Source organism: Engraulis encrasicolus, chromosome 8 (assembly GCF_034702125.1).
Source record: "Engraulis encrasicolus isolate BLACKSEA-1 chromosome 8, IST_EnEncr_1.0, whole genome shotgun sequence".
In the NCBI taxonomy this organism is placed as follows: domain Eukaryota; kingdom Metazoa; phylum Chordata; class Actinopteri; order Clupeiformes; family Engraulidae; genus Engraulis; species Engraulis encrasicolus.
Genome location: NC_085864.1, coordinates 13037608 through 13057607, shown reverse-complemented (window position 1 = coordinate 13057607; position 20000 = coordinate 13037608). Strand labels below are relative to the sequence as shown.

Genomic DNA, 20000 nt, shown 5'->3' with positions numbered 1-20000 from the left:
GTGCCCATGGCGGATAAGCCGTCAGTGACGGTGAACTTCCGCAAGCTGCTGCTGAACCGCTGTCAGAAGGAGTTCGAGAAGGACAAGGACGACGACGAGATCTTCGAGAGGAAGCAGAAGGAGCTCGACGCCTCCGCCGTGGTATGCTCCTGCTTATGTGTGTGTGTACGCGCACACGTATGTTTATGTTTTCATTATATGCGCTGAGTTACATATAATGCTGTTTTAGGAACTACATTTAGTAGTACCAAAAAGTGCATAAAAATATCAAGACACAACATATGTGAAGCCTGTGATACAATTCGATACACCTTATCCTCCGCGTTCACGGGACCTCAAGTTCTGACGTCACTCTCGAATTCTATATCTGTCCCTGTGCGCCGACTTCCTGTGTGCATGCGCCTGACTTCCTGTGTGCGTCCTGCTGACTTTGTGTAGGAGGAGGAGAAGCAGCGTCTGCGCGAGGAGCTGGAGGAGGCCAAGGACGCGGCGCGGCGCCGCTCGCTGGGCAACATCAAATTCATCGGCGAGCTGTTCAAGCTCAAGATGCTGACGGAGCCCATCATGCACGACTGCATCGTCAAGCTGCTCAAGAACCACGACGAGGAGAGCCTGGAGTGCCTCTGCAGACTGCTGTCCACCATCGGCAAGGACCTGGACTTCGAGAAGGCCAAGGTAAGCAGCAGCAGCAGGAGGAGGAGGAGAGGGTTTGTGCTCGTGTGTTGTGTGTTGGTGCCTATGCAGACTACTCTACCACTATAGGCAAACACCTGGGACGGGTTGCACCAACTGATCTTAGAGAGAAGTCAGTCGTAACTCAGTCTCTTAAGACCAACTAGATTGTTACGCCAATTCCTAGGGGGGTAAATCACAGCCATGATGATACGATGCGGTATCGATATCTTAAAGCAGGGATTTGATTATTTTCAATACTTAAGAATTCCCCACGATTCTATTATGTTATGGAGCAAGGGGCGTTGGACAGGGTCCAGCTATTCGAGTATTTTAGATACGATTCCATTAAATTGTCGGCCGTAGGATTGATGCATCAATTCATTTTGATTACCGTATTAGCCCGAATATAAGACGATCCTGATTATAAGACGACCCCCCATTTTCAGGCTCATGTTTTGGGGGAAAAAGTTTTTTGAAGACTTAATTTTGTTTCACATTTGAAACTTTTCTCAAAATGCAGTTTTTAATTTGTTGGAAAATCTGAGGCTTTTTACAAAGAACAAATTTCACAATATAATTTTCATGGAATTTCCATGATATAAGACCACAGATGGCTACTCATATCCTTTTCCTTTCTTTACTCACTTCACCTGTCAAGTGCCAATAGGCACCGTAATAGGCTACAGCCGTCTGTGCCCGCCTGTTTAAAGTGCGACGCAACATAGCCTACATTCAGAGTCTGCGCCAGCCAGGCAGGCAACCAGTCCAGTAGAGATAGGCAATCTATTGTGCAATGCACAGATTTTGCGAAATGCTTCGTTGACAGCAATATCTAACCAGCAGCCGTCTCGCCAAATCACCGTTCATTTTATTCATCCAAAGTTTTCCGTTGGACTGTAGAAACCGAACGTGGCCAAAGGCAGATTGACGCATTGCACTTGAAACCCATGCGCTGCCTATCAGGACCACGTTGACATTAAAAGTCCGATTGATATTCATTTCGTACCAAGGGTAAAACTCCTAGTGATTTTATATGAACAAGACAATCTCTTGCCCTAACCATTATTCTGTGTTGTTGCATCGTTGCGAGGCATATCGTCGCTTTGTCGCGCACACACAGATGACCATTGATTGGCTTATGACAGCATCCAAAACTTAGCCTACAGGTTGTTTGTCAAATCACCCTTCATTTCTTTAGTTCTAGTGGCGTTATCGGCTGACCAGAGAGAACGACCAAAGCTTTCCTGATGAGACTGTAAAACCAAACACAAATAAAAGCAGAGCAACAAGCCGCGATTGACTTGTGTTTTTCCCCTTGCACTGTCGTCCGCATCGCGTTGACATTGACAGTTGATAGACGTGCGGTGCAACTGTCATAACGAAACAAGCATCTGCAAATTTGATATGGACAAAACAATCTCTTAACCCATCCATTATTCAGTTTTGTGGCATTGTTGTGAAGCATAGGCTAATGGCCGAATTCAGGTTAAGTTTAAAAAAAAATAATAATAATTTTTTTTAAAAACTTTTTTCTCTAGCGCGCGGAAATAAGACGACCCCCCTTTTTAGAGTACTATTTTTAGAACAAAAACCACGTCTTATATTCGGGCCAATACGGTATTATTTACACCCCTACCAATTGCACCAGTGGGACTCGAGCCTTCTGGCTAAGACTGGGCGTAAAATGCATACCAAGTCAGGGTGTAGGCGTAAATGTTTAAAAAAAAAAAAAAAAAACTTTTTCTGTAGTTTCGACGAGAATGGTACCCTCAGAAAAGGGTGTGGGTGGGTTAGTGAGCAGAGGACAGGACTGTGTGTTTTAGAAGTATATGGCCATCCTTCAGTTCTTGGATAGTGTTACAGTTATAGTGTGTGTTGTAATGAAGTGTGTTGCTGTATAAGTGTACACGTTGACAAACTGCCGTGTCTGTGTCTGTCTGTATTTAGCCCCGCATGGATCAGTATTTCACCCAGATGGAGAAGGTGATCAAGGAGAGGAAGACCTCATCACGTATCCGCTTCATGCTGCAAGACGTCCTGGACCTCCGACGGGTAAGACACACACACACAAACACTCTTGTCTTAAGCCCTGCAGTGTGTGTGTGTGTGCGTGCATGCGTGTGTAAAGCCTCATAGACCCCCACTCTGGTCTTCAGCCCTGGCCTGAGTGGGGCTGAACCGAGGCTTAGAGCAGCTCAGCTCTTTAATGCAGGGTGCTTCCTAAAGCAGAAGCACGCTGTGCCATAGGCTGAGACACCTGTCGCTCACCCCCCAACATCAAATCACAGCTCAGCTGACCCGGGGCTGTGGTGGGACTGTTGGCGGAGGCAGTTTGCTGTGTGTGTGTGTGTGTGTGTGTGTGTGTCTGTGTGTGTGTGTGTGTGTGTGTGTGTGTGTGTGTGTGTGTGTGTGTGTGTGTGTGTGTGTCTGTGTGTGTCTGTGTGTGTCTCTGTGTGTCTGTGTGTGTCTGTGTGTGTCTGTGTGTGTCTGTCTGGGCTCTTTGTAAAGACGTGGAATAGTTGATGTAATCTTCAAGTGTTACAGTTTAACCAGGCATATCTGTTCTCTCACAGATTAAACACATATGCAGAGAGAGAGAGAGAGAGAGTTGTTGACTGGAAAGGGCAAGTTGCCAGTTTCGTTTCTCTGAAATTACGTTGAGAAAGGGAAACAGGGAGGATTCCAAGGAAGAAGGGAGATTGGAGGAGGAGTGGAGAGGGAGAGGAAGGGAGGGGGGGAGAGAGGAGGGGTGGGGGGGTGGGGGAGTGGCTAGTTCGTATGCATGTTGCAATGAATGAACACGTCTGACTTCAATTACTCTCCTCGTCTTTCCTCTCCCCCTTTCCTCTTCTCCTCCCCTCTACACCTCCCGTCTCGTTTCTCCTCTCCTTTCCTTTCCTCTCCTCCTCTTCTCCTTCTCTATTCTCCTCTCCTCCTCTTCTCCTTCTCTATTCTCCTCTCCTCTTCTCTCATTTTCCTCTCCTCTCTTCTCCACCTCTCCTTTCCTCCCTTTTCCTCTTCTCCTCCCATCCTCTTCTCCTTCACTTCTCCCCTTCTCCTCTTCTCCTCTCCCCTCTCCTATCCTCCTCTCATTTCCTCTCCTCCTCTTCTCCTGCTCTATTCTCCCCTCTCCTCTCTTCTCCTCATCTCCTTTCCTCTCTTCTCCTCCTCTCCTCCTCTCCTTTCCTCTCCTCTCCTCCTCTTCTCTTCTCCCGTCTCCACTCTTCTCCTCTCCTCCCTCAGTGCAACTGGGTGCCCAGGCGTGGTGACCAGGGTCCTAAGACTATAAAGGAGATCCACAAGGAGGCCGAGCTGGAGGAGGCACGAGAGCAGGTGGGTTTCTCTCAGCTGACCACTTGCTCATGGGAATTGGAAATGTAACTTCCAGACCAAGAAAAATCATGGAATTGTGCAATTCAAATTAGGTTGTGGGAAATTCATGCGATTTCATGAGCTTGTTAACTCAGCTATTGTTAAATACCAATGGCATAGTCGTAGGCATTCATATTTACCCCTAAAATTCTACTAATAGTCATAGAAAAGTCAGTCTTGGAAACGTTTTGAAATTTTGTTTGAGGAGGAGTCGGCGAATCTTGGGTACGAATACCGTTTTTGTCATACCAATACCATCAGATATTATTTTATATTATTAGCATCAACAGGAGTGTGTGTATGTGTGTGTCTGTCTGTCTCGGGTAATTTTATTATTATTATTAATATGGTCACCACCAGGTGAAGGTGCAGCAGCAGTTGATGAACAAGAAGGAGGTGGGGGGCCCAGTGGGCCGGGGGGGCCGGGGGGGCGGACACACAGGCCACTCCGGCGGGCAGCGACCCAACAACCAGGCACCCGACGAGGGCTGGAACACCGTGCCCATCTCCACCAAGAACCGCTCCATCGACCCCTCACGCCTCACCAAGATCACCAAGGTACATGCACGCTTCTCTCTGTCTCTGTCTCTTTCTCTCTCTCTCTCTCTCTCTTTGTCTCTCTCTCTTTGTCTCTCTCTCTCTCTCTCTCTCTCTCTCTCTCTCTCTCTCTCTCTCTCTCTCTCTCTCTCTCTGTGTCTTACTCTATGTCTATCGTGCGCTCTCGCTCGCTCGCCCGCATGCACTCTCGCTCTCTCACCTGCATGCACTCTCTCTGTCTCTTTCTGTGTCTCTGTCTTTCTCTCTCTCTCTCTCTCTCTCTCTCTCTCTCTCTCTCTCTCTCTCTCTCTCTCTCTCTCTCTCTCTCGCGCACGTGTGCACTCGCTCATTTTCTCCCTCTCTCCCTGTCTCTCTCTCGCCCGCATGCACTTTCTCGCTCTCTCACATGCATGCACTCTGTCCCCCTCTCTGTCTGTCTCTGACTTTGTCTCTGTCCCCCTCTCTGTCTTTGTCTCTGTCTTTGTCTCTGTCTGTCTCTTTCTGTCTCTCTCTCTCTCTCTCTCTCTGTCACTCTCTGTCTCTCTCTCGCGCACTCTCGCTCTCTCGCCCGCATGCACTCTCTCGCTCTCTCACCCGCATGCTCGCTCTCTCCCTCTCTCTCTCTCTCTCCCTCTCCCTCTCTCTTTCTCCCTCTCCCTCTCCCTCTCCCTCTCTCCCTCTCTCTCTCTCTCTCTCTCTCTCTCTCTCTCTCTCTCTCTCTCTCTCTCTCTCTCTCTCTCTCTCTCTCTCTCTCTCTCTGCGTACGTGCGCATTGCCCTTACCCATGATGGAGCGTAATTGTGGATAAAATTGCCAGTAACTTAATGTAATGCCATTGAGTTGATCGATATTGTGTGATTTGGTTGTCTTTGTGTCCTAACTTTATTGTTTTTATTTCTTGCGCGTGCGTTAGCAGACTGGTGCTCTGGACCTGAACACGACGCTCTTGGCCCCAGGAGGGAAGGGCATGTGGGGCAGCTGGGGCAAAGGCAGCAGCGGAGGAACCGGAGCCAAGCCACAAGAACCTGGTACGCCACGAGTGTGTGGTGTGTGTGTAGGGGGGGGCTAAGCCGTTCCTCAAGGCCCTGGTTACGAGAGTGTGTGTGTGTGTGTGAGCCAAGGCCACATACAGTACGCACCTCCAGTAATGATTTGAGTGTGTGATTGTGTGTGGAAGGAATACGAAGTGTAACATTTGTATGGACATTAGTCATTGCACCTGACTCACAGGTTTGTGTCTGTATGTGTGTGTGTTGCAGTTCAAGACACGTCTCGTACCAGTACACTAAATCGCTTCTCAGCGCTACAGCAGCCGTCATCCTCAGCACCTGACAGCGACAGAAGAGCCCCACAGAGGTAAGACACACACACACACACACACTCACCTGACACAGACAGAAAAGGCCCACAGAAGTTACATTCACGCACGCACACACACACACGCACACTCACTCCTGACACCGACAGACGAGCCAAACGGCGGTGATTCACACACAGTGACATATTTTTTCACTCTTCCCGGAGAATCCCCTCTCTTTCCCCTCAGGAACAGATCTAGTTGGGAGGGGGGTGGTGAACACACGCGCACGCACGCACACGCGCACACTCCTGACTTTGTCCCTCCTCCCCTGTCCCTCTCAGGAACAGCTCCAGTCGGGAGAGGGGCGGCGAGCGGTTCGAGCGCCTGGATCGCGGCGGAGAGCGCTACGACCGCCGGGACGAGCGCGGAGGAGCTGACCGGGACCGCCGACGCGACGACCGGAGCAGAGAGGACCGTCGGCGGGGAGACGAGCGGAGTCGAGAGGACCGGCACCGCGGTGGCGCAGCCATGGGCAAGGGCAGCTTCAGCCGCGAGCGCGAGCAGAGGCCGACCGAGGGCATGCGGCGCGTAGCCAGCGGAAGCCTCCAGTCGGAACGCGGCAGCCGAGAACGCGGCAGCCGGGAACGCGGCAGCCGGGAACGCGGCAGCCGGGAACGCGCCGTCAGCAAGGACAGCGGTATGCTGTGTGTGTTTGTATGTGCGTCTGCGTGCATGACTGTCTCGACGGATATAATGCCCTCAGCAAGGGGGTGTGTGTGTGGGGACGTCATTTGTCCTCAGCCAAGAGAAGTGTGTGTGTGTGTGAGACAAGGGTACATAGCTGTGTGTGCGTGCGTGCGTGCGCGTGCGTGCGGCAGTATTAACGCTCCTAACTTGCCTGGCTATCTTGTCTACAAAGCTACATACAGCAATTCAGGCTTAGAGCACTACTGTACCATCCCTGGAAATGAGCTCATTTTATCCTGGAGCTAAATGATTAAGTTTTACTTTTCTCCTGCTCTTCCAGCCGTTGCTGGCTTTGAACTAGAAGTAACATCACCAGACTACCATTGAATCTTATGGGACCAGCTAGCCGCTAATTGCTAGCTTGGAGGTAGAACTTTCATGGCCAGACTCAGAAAATAGCTCTTAACTCAACTCCAAGGAGAGGTGTCAAATGAGCTTATTTCCAGAGATGTTACGGTATCTCCTTAAGCCGGGCTCAAACTACACAATTATCGGCCCGATTCTCTGCTGAAAACCCCCCTTACGACAATCGGTGGAACGTTACCCCCCAGGACCATCGCAAGCGATTGTCGGGAAAGATTTCCTTGTCGTGTGCGACGTTCTAAGATAGAACTTTGGCAGCTCAAAGAGTTTGATGACAGTGTGTTGCGTGAAAGTTGCGTGTGTGTGCAGATGAACTAAAGTGTTGTGGGTTTCTTTCGTGTTTTAGTGAAGCGGGAGACGGCCCCCACACCCCCTCCCCCTGCCAAAGCTGCTCTCAGCGAAGAGGAACTCGAGAAGAAATCCAACGCCATCATCGAGGAGTACTTGCATATTAATGACCTTAAGGTACGCGCACGACTTCATTGAGGAATACTAACATACACACACTGTCAAATTAACAACCTTAAGCTACACACTTGCACTTGCAAATTAACGACCTTAAGCTACGCACACGCACACGCACACGCACACACACACGCACACACACACACACACTTGAGCAGTACTTGAATATTAATGTTCTTAAGCAGGGTTCGTACGGTCATGAAAAACCTGGAAAAGTTATGGAATTTGAAAATTCAAATTTCCAGGCCTGGAAAAGTTATGGAAAACGTATTTTTGGTCAAAAGTTTTGGAAAAGTCATGGAAATCCATCCAGTGTTTAATCAATTATCTTTATGAAGTTGATGCCACGGCGTAATAAAATCTAAATGTCCGAGTTCTCGTGGAAATGTTGTCTAGTGCAGCTGCGTCTGCCTAACCATGTGTTGCCAAATTGAGTGGGTTTCAAATAACGCATGTTGTGATTAGGGATGTGCATTTCTGCCAAAAACACTATTCGAAATTCGATGGCCACTATTCGAATGTTATTCGAAATTCGAAAAAAAAAAAAAAAAAAGACGTGCGTTTGCTGACTGAGGGACTCCCACCGTCATCCCTTGAAACATGTAGCCTTAATTCCGCCGACGTATCATAAAGAGTTCAATACTTATTTACAGTGGCCTTCCATCTACAGCACCAGGGGGGAGCAATAGCTAGAAAATGCTGTCGAGTGTACACCTCTGAACGTCCAGCAGCACGTTCACTGGAAGAGGTCTGTGCGTCCGTGACGAGAAATATTTAGGCTATCATTCCCTTCCATTCTCATGGCACGGCAAAGTAAACCCCACTGAACAGTTGTTCGCTAGTTGGGCTGCATTAGAACTAGTTAGCAATTGACATTGTTGACAGACAGTATCCCGATTCACACGGCTACAGGGGTGGCTTTTACAAAGTTTGTTTCACAAATCCGAAGCAACGCCATATGAAACGACCCCCAAATAGTTGCAGATTATAGTGTAGTGAGCCAAATAAAATCGCCTCAGCTAAGAGTACTCAGCTAGCTTACTTCGTTTGTTAGCTTATCATTATTAGCGTTTTAGAGATACCTGTATTGAAATAACCTGCCATTGTTGACACTGATGTTGGCTAACAGCTACAAGTAGCTTACCTTGCAGAAGTTTACGCTGGTCAAATCAGACGCAAATTGATGTGACATTATTCCCGAACAGTTACAGATGACAGTCCATGTTTAAAAAACCATCACCAATAGCAGATTTACAGTGTCAGCGATTTATTTATGAATGCCCAATGCCCATTCCTGAAATGCACGAGATGCGTGGCTTCTCCCTGGCTGTGTGTGTCGTGTCGGCGGGGGGCGGAACGCTTTCAGACACACTCGCCTTACGTGTTGGAAATGAAAGATGAGCATCGTATCTAGACCTACCAGAGAAATTAGAATACAGGGGAGCTACTAGGTTAATTTAATGTAGCCCTGCAGTAGCCTACTTTTCATTTGTCACTTAACACTGCAAGGGAGGCAAACACAGATTTTTTTTTACTGGCTGGATTTTTTTATTCGACAGGACTATTCTAAATTCGAAAGGAAAACGAATATTCGAACCTTCGAATATTCGTGCACATCCCTAGTTGTAATGGCTCCAGGCGGGTTTCAAGCGTTTTTGGCGCTAGAAATCAGTCACACCTGGCAACCCGCCTCGTAACGCGCGAGCTAGATGTAGTGTGTGCGTGGTGGTGAGAGGTGAGCTCTAATCCTAAAAAAGAAATGTGGTTCTGTACGATATTACAGCATGTCGCGAAGTGTTACTTCAACAATGCGCGGCTTAACTTTCTGAAAAGATGATCAACAATGGCTGGAGAGGACGAAAGTTGTGATGTGTCCGTCCGATATTATATGGGCGAAGCAGCGGCACTTGTTAGCCGCCTGAAGGGCAAGATACAGCAGGCGGTTACCTCCTCAGCTACTAACAGGTTAGCAGTTAAACGCGTTTTAAAATATTTAGCGGTTCCACTGAAACGTAGCTAATGCCAAAAGGAAACAATCCTAAGACCTGTTTGGTCTTGGTTTAATTTGCCAGATAGGGCACCAAGCGAACCTTTATGCTTTCGGTAAGCCCCGAGATTTTGATATTGATAAGCAATGCACCTGCTGCCTGCGAGTGAACTTGTCCAGTGTGCTGAAAGATTACATGAAATCCGTACAGTAGTCTATGTGCAGCTGACCGCGAGCCAAACGATTAGGCTACCAATGTCTGCATGACGCGCCTGTTTTGAAATACGGTATAAACGGCAGCGTGACTAGAGTTTGAAAAAGTCATCTGTGGCTTTGTTTTCAAATCGGTCAGATCGTTGTAACACAAAATGAAACTCACCCAAGCATCTCCTTGAGTGGGCGTCAGACTAGAACTATGCCACGAACAGTGCAGTCTCTCTTTTTTTTTTTTGCTCCAGCAACGACCACAACAAATGACAACATTATCATTCTTACAGGAGCTTTGGACTGTTGTGCTTAGGCAGGTGTAGTAGGCAGGCCTATGATTTCCTACTTGGGCAGGATGAGCATTTATCCATCTCCATAGAGAGCATGTTGATACAAATGTGTCTTCATGATGATTTCACGACCTAATTTGCTATAGGCTGGCCTAGGCCTATTCATTTTCATTTCTGACTGTACATTAGACAAGCGAATTATAACAATGGGTGAATAATAGCAGAATTAATGTAATACAACATGAAGTATAATGGTTGCTTATAGCTTGTAGTAAAAGATAACCTGTAGTATGAATACGTTTATTTTTTACATATTTGTAATATAGGCTATGTAATATATATAATATGATATGCCATAGTCTATAGTATAAATATATACAGAGTAATTACATATTTATAATATAGGCTACGTAATATAGCCTGTAATATAGGCCTAGCCTAATACGCCCCCACCCCCCGCGCGCGATTGGTCATTGGTTTTTCGGTCCTGGAAATTCAGAAAAAGGTTTTGGAAAAGTCATGGAAAAGTCATGGAAAAAAATTGGTGAAAAAGTGTATGAACCCTGTTAAGGTACACACACACACACACACACACAAACATGCACAAACCTTGAGACACACAGACCAAATGAGTGTTGGCAATGCTGTATTGGGGGAGTCCCATTGCTTATATCTGAACTGAGTCGCGCACATCACCTTGTTTTCTTACCTGTGTGTGTGTGTGTGTGTGTGTGTAGGAGGCCCTGCAGTGTGTGTCGGAGCTGCAGTGCGATAGTGTGCTGAATGTGTTTGTCCGCACGGGCATCGAGGCCACTCTGGAGAGGAGCTCCAAGGCACGGGAATCCATGGGAGGACTACTGCACCAGCTGGTCAAGGCAGGGACACTCAGCACCACGCAGTACTACAAGGGGTGAGCAGCACGCAGCTGTGTGTGTGTGTGTGTGGTTGCGCGTGCAAGCGAGACGGAAAGAGAAAGACCAACTGGTCAAAGCTGGCACCTTGGGCACAATGCAGTCCTACAAGGTGTGCGTGTTTGTTTGCGCGTGTGTGTGCGTGCGTGCGTGCGTGTGTGTGCGTCATTGGAGGTCTTGGTCTGTTAGTGTCTCTGTGTGTTAGTGTCACAATGTTACTTTGTTGTCTGTTTCTACGGTTTTATTTCTGCAAAGGCTAATTGTGCGTGCGTGTGTGTGTAGTGTGAATGAGATCCTGGAGGTGGCTGAGGACATGGAAATAGACATTCCCCACATCTGGCTCTACCTGGGAGAACTCATCACCCCCATGCTGCAGGAGGGAGGCATTCCCATGGGCACACTCTTTAGGTACCACACACACACACACACACACACACACACACACACACACACACACACACACACACACACACACACACACACATATACACACACACACACACACACACACACACACACACACACACACACACACACCCTTATCACCCCCATGCTGCAGGAACGAGGCATACCCATGGGCACACACACACACACACACACACACACACACACACACACACACACACACACACACACCCTCATCATCCCCCATGCTATAGGAGGGAGGCATCCCCATGGGCACACTCTTTAGGTAACACACACACACACACACACACACACACACACACACACACACACACACACACCCTTATCACCCCCATGCTGCAGGAACGAGGCATACCCATGGGCACACACACACACACACACACACACACACACACACACACACCCTCATCATCCCCCATGCTATAGGAGGGAGGCATCCCCATGGGCACACTCTTATGGTAACACACACGCACACCACCCTTTCTCATCACACCCACGTTACAGGAGGGAATCATACCCATGGGCACACTCTTTAGGTAACGTGCATACACACACACACACCACACACACACACACACACACACACACACACACACACACACACACACACACACACACACACACACACACACACACACACACACACACACACACACACACACACACTCATCACCACACCCACACTGATGGAGGGAGGCATACCCATGGGCACACTCTTTAGGGAAAACAAGTTAAATGCCAAATCACAGTAGGAATTGCGGTCAATGTCAGCAAATCTTTTATTACATGCTTTACACAGTTGTTGCTACCCAAAAAATAAGTAGTAGTGCAACCAAACTGAAACGTGATCTTAGTGTGTACAACGTCTGAAACGTAGTGTGTGTATTTGTGTCCCTTGTAGGGAGGTGTGTGTATTAACGAACGCGTGCGTTTCTTTCTCCGTGCAGGGAAGTGGCCAAACCGCTGCAGCCGATGGGGAAAGCAGGAGTGCTGCTCGCCCAGATACTCAGCGTGCTCAGCAAGGGCATGGTAAGCACACGTGTGTATGTGTGTGTAGGTGTGTGTATAGGTGTGTAGGTATGTAAGTGTGCGAGAGAGAGACTGTCGTGTAAGCTATGATGAATGCAATGACTGAATGCTGCTCCAATATTGCTGATGTCATTCATTTTGGACATAAACCTGTGTCTGTGTCTCTGTAGAGCCACAAGAAGATCTCGGGTCTGTGGCTGGAGGGCGGCCTCAACTGGAGGGACTTCCTGCCTGAGGATGAGGACGTCAACAAGTTCGTCACCGAGAAGGTCAGAGGTCACAGACACACACAGCCCGCAGACGCTTTTACACTCATACACATAAACTCACTCACTCTCACGCACGTATGCGCACAAACACTTATGTTGTTGAGAAGGTCAGACTTTATGCAGACGCTTGCAATCCCCTACAGACATGCATGCATTGCACACTCTTAACCCACATCAGAGGCGACCTAGATTTTTTAAAATCGCTGGAGAATGTCCATAGCAAGAGCGATGGAAGCGACAGAGTAATGATAATAATACTTTCGTTTAATATAGCACCTTTCAATTCACCCAAGGTCGCTTCACAAGGTATCGTGTAGGAAAGTGTGAATGTGTGTGTGCGCGTCAGTGCGTGGGTGTGTGAGTATGCCAGTGAAAAAGTGAGAGTACGCCAGTGAAAGGCAGAATGCAAGCATCCCGACATTCCAATTGACTGAAACGGCTGTCGCCGAACCGCAGCATAGTTCATTTACATAATATTCACTGATGTTCAACTAGTACACAAAGTGTCGCCCAAGTCACTCAAAGTGCCTCTAGTCGCCCAGATGGCGTTTACCTCTTCTGTCGCCAGCTACTCCATACAAAGTCAATTACTTCCCCTCGCACTTAAGTCGCTTCTGCTCTATTTGTGCCGTTATGTACCATGTTGCTTTTTTTAATTTGTGCCATTATGTGTCGTCTTTCATACAGAAAGATAATGTTTTTGCATGTGTCTATGTCTTGCATGTGTTTCTGTCTCCCAGGCTGTGGAGTACACGCTGGGGGCGGGGCCGGTGAAGGAGAAGGAGGCGGGGCCTCTGAGTCCCCAGAAGCTGCGAGAGGAGCTGGAGCGCCTCCTGCAGGACAAACCAGACAACCAGCGCATCACCGACTGGGTCGAGGTAGGCAGCAGTGCTTTACACTAACTTTTTCGCTTACCAGCCATTTTGGCTAGTGGTTTTCCTGACTCACTAGCCATTGGGCCTTTTCACTAGCCATAATTTTCTTAACCATCATAGCAGCTTTAATGAATTATATAATAGGCTGTAATAATGTAATATAACATAATATAATATAATATAATATAATATAATATAATATAATATAGGGCCTAATAACTAGAATTGTTGTTAACTGGTCCATGCATGCATGCATGCTATAAGAACAGATTAATTTATCTGAGGAATGGCATAGCCGTGCAGAAACACCAAGCACAGTGTTGTGGATGGGCACAAATGTAAGCTACATGAGAGCAAAATATTTCCGTCTTTGATCTGAAGGGCACTTTCGATGCGCAAAGTAGATAGTGCAAAGTCATTGCCAAGCTTCGCATGTCCTCGGTCATGGATGTGGAATAACACCTCTTCTGGAATATTTTCTCATAAAAGTAGGCTATCTACAAGAAGGCACACACATATGCGGCCGGTAACTACGGAAGGAGCTACGACTTCCTTTCATTCCGTTTAATATTGAGTTGTTTAAAATATAAACAGACGCAAGGCAAGATGGGCACATGCGAAGGGACATGGGACATGATTTTGTAGCCTACTGTCTGGAAGGCTACGACTGCGCGTTGTTTAAGCCCCGTTTGACAGTCGGGAACAACGGCACAAGAAACATGGAGGAATATTAAGGTATGAAGACATACAGGCAAATCAGAAAATGATTTAAACCGAACATTATTAATGCCGCATGTGTCCTTCACTGCGCTAATTAGTCTCAAGACTTTCACAAGACTGAGGTGTTCTCCTCTCTCCTTGGTCATTTTAATGTCCACTACTACTATGCATTGTAGGCCTACTAATGACAGATCCCAAAACAGGTCAGTTGAGATGAACTTCGCTACTTTATTTTCACGTGAAGGTTTTCAGTGACATTTTCAAACGCGCGCTGATGTGCCGGTAGCTTGCTGCTGCCACTCATATTCGCAAGACTAGCTCTATCATATTCCTCTCGTGCGTGAGACACAGGTGACACGTGACACAGGTGCTTCATGGGTATTGTAGGCTCGCGAAATCGCATTGCATTGCGTTTGTAGCAAAGACGGTCCGAGGGAAAAAACTACAAAATGCGGTGCCTCATCATTTAGAATAGTGATGGACCCGCCAGAATGGCTAGTGAACCTTCGGTATCTACTAGCCAACGCCGACTTTCACCCGCATTTGGCTACCTGGCGTGTGTTAGTGTTAAGCCCTGCTAGGCAGGCAGAGAGGGTATGTGTGTGTGACGATCAGCGTATCACGGACCCGGGTCATTGTGGGGGTGTGTGTGTGTGTGTGAGTGAGAGAGAGAGACACTCCGACATTTAGTACATTCTAGACTCCCTGGAGGTGTGCGTTTGTTATGTGGTTATTAAATTGTGTGTGTGTCCTGCAGGCTAACCTGGACGAGAAGCAGGTGGCATCCAACGCCTTCGTCAGAGCGCTCATGATCGCCGTGTGTCAAGCTGCCGTCATCTGTGAGTTTCTCTCTCTCTCGCACACGCACACGCACACACACACACACACACACACACACACACACACACACACACACACACACACACACACACTACTTTTGTACCCTGAAGGTGTCAGAATGAATGACTCAATGGGTTTGAGATTATGTACAGCATGGTTCTCTGTTTGACTAGAAATGCTAATAATAATGAGGTCTATAAATAACAATATATGAGGGTCTACACCACATTCCACATTATTAAATAAAAAAAGAAATTTGGCTCACAACACTACAAAACTGTACTCTAATGGCTGATGACTTGAAAATTATGACTGTCATTTCTATTGATTATTTGGGGAAACAACGAAAAATGTCATTTGCGTAATAATGTGGAATGCGGTGTACAATAACTTTAAATCAGTATATTCATGACAGGACAGTGAGAGATTTTGACAGGAAACATGTGGGAGAGAGTGATGGGGATGGTCCGGCAAAGGACCCGGGTCTGAATCTAACCCGGGTCGCCGGCATAGCAGTTGAGTGCCCTACCGTTAGAGCCACGGCAGGCCCCACAATAACAATATTGATCCATTAGCACCCAGAAATGTTATAAGCCATGTAAAGTCACCTTTGACTCTGTCCGTGTGGGCGCAGGTGAGAAGCCGTACAAGGTGGACACGGAGCAGGTTATCCAGAGGGCCGTGCTGCTGCAGCGCTACCTGAAGGACGAGGAGAAGGAGCTGCAGGCCCTCTACGCCCTGCAGAGCCTCATGGTCCAGCTGGAACAGCCGCCCAGTACGTAGCTGCGTGTGTGTGTGTGTGTGACATGAGGATGGTCTTTGAGGAGAACGTTGTGAAGGAGGAGGCATTAACTGTGTGTGTGTGTGTGTCCTGAGGATGTTCTCTATGATGAGGTGGTTGTGAAGGAGGAGGCATTAACCGTGTGTATATGTGTGTGTGTGTGTGTTTGTGAGTCCGTGTGTGTTGTAGATGTCCTGCGAATGTTCTTCGACATGCTGTACAGTGAGGTTGTTGTGAAGGAGGAGGCATTAACCGTGTGTGTGTGTGTGTGTGTGTGTGTGTGTGTGTGTGTGTGTGTGTGGCAGATGTCCTGCGGATGTTCTTCGACGTTCTGTACGACGAGGACGTGGTGAAGGAGGAGGCCTTCTACAGGTGGGAGAGCAGTAAGGACGTGGCCGAGCAGGTGGGCAAGGGCGTCGCGCTCAAATCCGTCACCGCCTTCTTCACCTGGCTCCGCGAGGCCGAGGACGAGTCGGATAACAGCTAGAACCTGGGCCCGCCCCTCCGGCAATATGGACGGATGGACGGAGGAGTGAAGCGAAGCGAGCGGAAGAAGAGATGAGAGGAGAGGAGAGCGTTGCGGTGCCGCGGGGCTAGTTTGTGTTGAATGTGCTTCTGAAGCTGCCTTGAGAATACAGCAAAGTGTCTTTACTGGGAGAGCGGGAGCGACTGCCGTGAATTCTGGGAATATAGACTTTTTTCTCTTCTAATTTAGTTTTTTTTTCTTTTTTCCCTCCTCCTCTTCTTTATCTCTATCCCTCTCTCCTCAATGTCCCGTTGCCATAGGGACTCGATTGATTGCGTGTCCATGGTGACCGAAGTGTGTGTGTTTGAAAGCGATGCTGCTCAAATCTATTTTTCAGAAATCGTTTGGATGGGATTATCTGTGCGTGTGCGTTTGTGTGTGTGTAACAGGGAGTGCGTGTGAGCGGGAGTGTGTGTGTCTGCGTGTGTGCGTGTGTGTGACAGATCTGTCGAGTTTCACTCTGTGCTCTTCCTGGTCCCTACGTGGGAGGAGGAGTATGCAAATGAGGACAGCTTTTGGGGCGCTGTGATTGGCTCCAGCTCACTCCCTGTTGGCTGCGTGACAGGGGGTGGGTGTGGCCAACAGGACCTTGAACTCTGACCCCAGAACTCTGACCCCTGTCTGCTGAGGTGGACCCAGCTTGGCCCAGCCACGGCCCTCATCCCTCTCTCTCTCCCCCTCCTCTGGGACGAAAGAGAGGAGAGGAGGATGCGGGAAAAAAGGAGTGTTGTGCGGAGGAGCATTTTCTTTTCTTCACACTTGAAATCCTTTTTCTGAAATACCGCTGGGCTTCACCTGAGTGTGTATGCATTTTAGTGTGTGTGAAGGAGAAACACACACACTCGTCTGAGAAGAGACAAGTTGCTTTTCTTCTGAAAGCGCTTAACCCCCCCTCCCCACAGTCATTAATCCCTATCCTTCTCTCTTTCCCTTCCTCTCTCTCTCTCCCTCCTCCTCCCTTTCTCTCTCTCTCTCTCTCCCTCTCTTCTGCAGCCGAGGGGGTGGTACATACACCCAATTTATTGATTAAAAAAAAAAAAGAATCACATTTTTGTAAATAATTTGTTTTGTTTTGTTTTTTTTCTTTTTTGTTTTTGCTTTTCTTTTTGGAAGTATTTAATGAAGAGAAATCTAAAGGCTTCTTCACACAGCTCTGAACTGGACGAGACAATAAATAACATTGCAGTTAAAAAAGTAACCGGACTCCTGGTGTGTGTGTGTGTGCGTGTGCACACGTTGTGTCTGTGTGCATGATACATGTCTGTGTGCGTGTGTCCTGTTAATTTGTCTGTGTGTCATGTCTTTGCATTTCAAATGTTCACAAACATGATGTATTTGGGGGAAAATAAACAACTTATCGACAGACTAATGTCCTCATGCCACAAGGCAAGGTATCACATTAATTTAAAGATCGATATTAAATTGACTTTACTCAAGTTGTCACAGAGGTGTAAGGACCAGGGTAAGGACTAGGGGTGTAACGGTACACAAAAATCACGGTTCGGTACGTACCTCAGTTTTAGGGTCACGGTTCGATACATTTTCGGTACAATATATGGGAACAAAATAGAAAACCATTTTCTTCCTCAGCACATTGTAAATTTCACCAAAATATCGTCAAAATACAAACGAAGAAAAAATAAGTACATTCAACCGGCTACTTTGGGTTGGAGATTTCATCAGTGTAAGAAATAGTACTTTCTCCTCAAGGTTTCACAAAGACCAAGTCTCTACACCTGTTCTTTCCTTGCATTCTCTCTCTGGGTTCTGCAAGAGACTCTGCATGTAGTAGCAGCATAATGTAAAAACATGAATAGAGTAGCCTTTTACTCAACCTTTCGGTACTCGGTACAGCACTGTTTGATTCGGTACAGGTCTTTTCGGTACGATACGTCTGTTCGGTTCGATATCGTTACACCCCTAGTAAGGACACAAGTTTTGGTACATGATTGGTATACACACACAGAGTTGCTTTGCATATCTATCAAAATTCAGTTTAGACTGAAAATGCTTTTTGTAACCCCTTCTTTACCTTGTGACAAAGGCTTATGGTCCTAATGTGTGCCGTCTTGGAGATATAGGGCTTGAAAGTGAGGTCACATCCTGTGATTTCATGGGACCTCACTGCGTTTTTTGGCGGAAAATGTTAGCATGTAGCATGATGGCATCCAATGGCGATATTAAAATGATCAGCTGCATATTTGTTGCCCAGCACATGTAAAGACTGGAATCAGACGGTATTTACTCGTATTTACCATGCTATTAGATGGTCAGCTAAGGTCCTGTGAAATGCGGAACTAAGGGGCGGGACGTTCAAGCCCTATTGCTATGTCAAATCTGCTGAAACTAGAATATCCAACCAAATACTAATACTGTGAAGGTATTTTTCAGTTTTAATTTTGGAATTTGTCTTTGCATGGGACAGCACTGTGATGTCAAATGTGCAGCAGCCACAATATCCAAAGTCATGCCAATTCATGCATATTTCTCAGTTTTTGTGTTGATTAGATGTAGTTAGTTACTGTGCTTTGCCTTTGTTGGGCAGTGCTGCTACATCTGCTCTGTGTTCTCCACCAGTAATGACTGAGCGTTGGCCAGCTGCTGTTTTTGAACACGGCATGTGGATAAAATTCAAAAACTCCATTGTGACAAGTATGTTTTAGACCTCTAAATTACATATTTGTGAGACTGGCTTCTAAAGCAGAGCAATGTTCTATGGCCTGCAGGTGGCGATGTTTCTCCATGCGAGTGTTCATTAAGTTACCATTAGGACACGGCTGTCTGTGTTCAGAACCTGTTTATTACATAGACACGTCATCATTTCAAATTAAGAGAAGTATTAGATTTAAAACTCTAACTGCCACGGCAGACTAAGTCATCAATACCGCATCTTGGTACATTTCTCATTATCTCATTATCTAACCTCTTGTCCTCAACCTGTGGTTTGACCTTCACTGATGCCCCAGCTCTGTGGAGAAAGCACTTAAGTTTTCCCACTGTCAGCCTAGGCAAAACTTTTGGGGAACATTTTCCCATTCAACATCCTGATTACAAATGGGAAAATTGCCTATAAATTACGCTTTTCTGAGATATTGAATACAACATATATCATCAGTGAAGTCTTGCCTCGTATCACGAGGCCACTTCCAAGCAGAAGAAGAGGACGGAATGTCACATATGGACCCATTATCAGAGGCGACAGAATATTGCCGCCCCGGTGACTAGCAGTGTGTGCACCTGTCTTGAGAACTCTTTCAATAAGCTGATTCAGAGCTCACTTAGTTGATGATTTGACTTAGAACTATGTGCAGGGTATTGGTTACAATCCCTGGATCAGTGTTGGGTTTGATGGCTTGCGCTGCGCATGGGCACTTCAGCCATGGATGGAGGTGGTGTAGGGAGAGGTAAGTATGGTATACCTGTATATTATGCGATATTAGGTAGGCTATATTAGTATCATATAGTATGCTATATTAAGTAGTTTTATGGATATTATAGTATATTATTTGATGATAGACAGACATCCATAATAATATATGCCTACGGGAGTCAAGACAGTAGGTTGTCCTAGTGGAGGATCAGTGCTGCACTACCACAGGTGGCCAGTAGTAGGGGTTGTGTAACTGCTGCTGGATGCGGGAAGAGGGTGTGGGTGTGAGTGTAATAATAGTATCTTATCA

At 47.1% G+C, this 20000-nt stretch overlaps 1 protein-coding gene across 9 annotated transcripts in view; it reads left to right on the top strand.

The window, feature by feature from the left end:
* The window catches only part of LOC134454168 (eukaryotic translation initiation factor 4 gamma 1-like), a 49886-nt gene extending 32368 nt beyond the window's left edge, over nucleotides 1-17518 (top strand). For 8 of the 9 annotated variants that reach the window (XM_063204989.1, XM_063204986.1, XM_063204992.1 and 5 more), the window contains 17 exons: nucleotides 1-141; nucleotides 439-675; nucleotides 2623-2727; nucleotides 3919-4008; nucleotides 4408-4605; nucleotides 5498-5612; nucleotides 5844-5940; nucleotides 6226-6581; nucleotides 7341-7459; nucleotides 10681-10853; nucleotides 11137-11262; nucleotides 12228-12309; nucleotides 12480-12578; nucleotides 13319-13456; nucleotides 14931-15012; nucleotides 15648-15788; nucleotides 16100-17518. The exon at nucleotides 1-141 is cut by the window's left edge and continues 6 nt beyond it. In XM_063204989.1, the coding sequence (XP_063061059.1) occupies nucleotides 1-141; nucleotides 439-675; nucleotides 2623-2727; nucleotides 3919-4008; nucleotides 4408-4605; nucleotides 5498-5612; nucleotides 5844-5940; nucleotides 6226-6581; nucleotides 7341-7459; nucleotides 10681-10853; nucleotides 11137-11262; nucleotides 12228-12309; nucleotides 12480-12578; nucleotides 13319-13456; nucleotides 14931-15012; nucleotides 15648-15788; nucleotides 16100-16281 (2481 nt within the window). In that variant the 3' untranslated portion in view covers nucleotides 16282-17518. The remainder of the gene's footprint in view (nucleotides 142-438; nucleotides 676-2622; nucleotides 2728-3918; nucleotides 4009-4407; nucleotides 4606-5497; nucleotides 5613-5843; nucleotides 5941-6225; nucleotides 6582-7340; nucleotides 7460-10680; nucleotides 10854-11136; nucleotides 11263-12227; nucleotides 12310-12479; nucleotides 12579-13318; nucleotides 13457-14930; nucleotides 15013-15647; nucleotides 15789-16099) is intronic. The other variant, XM_063204991.1, reaches the window with a different exon arrangement.
* Nucleotides 17519-20000: the final 2482 nt, after the last annotated feature.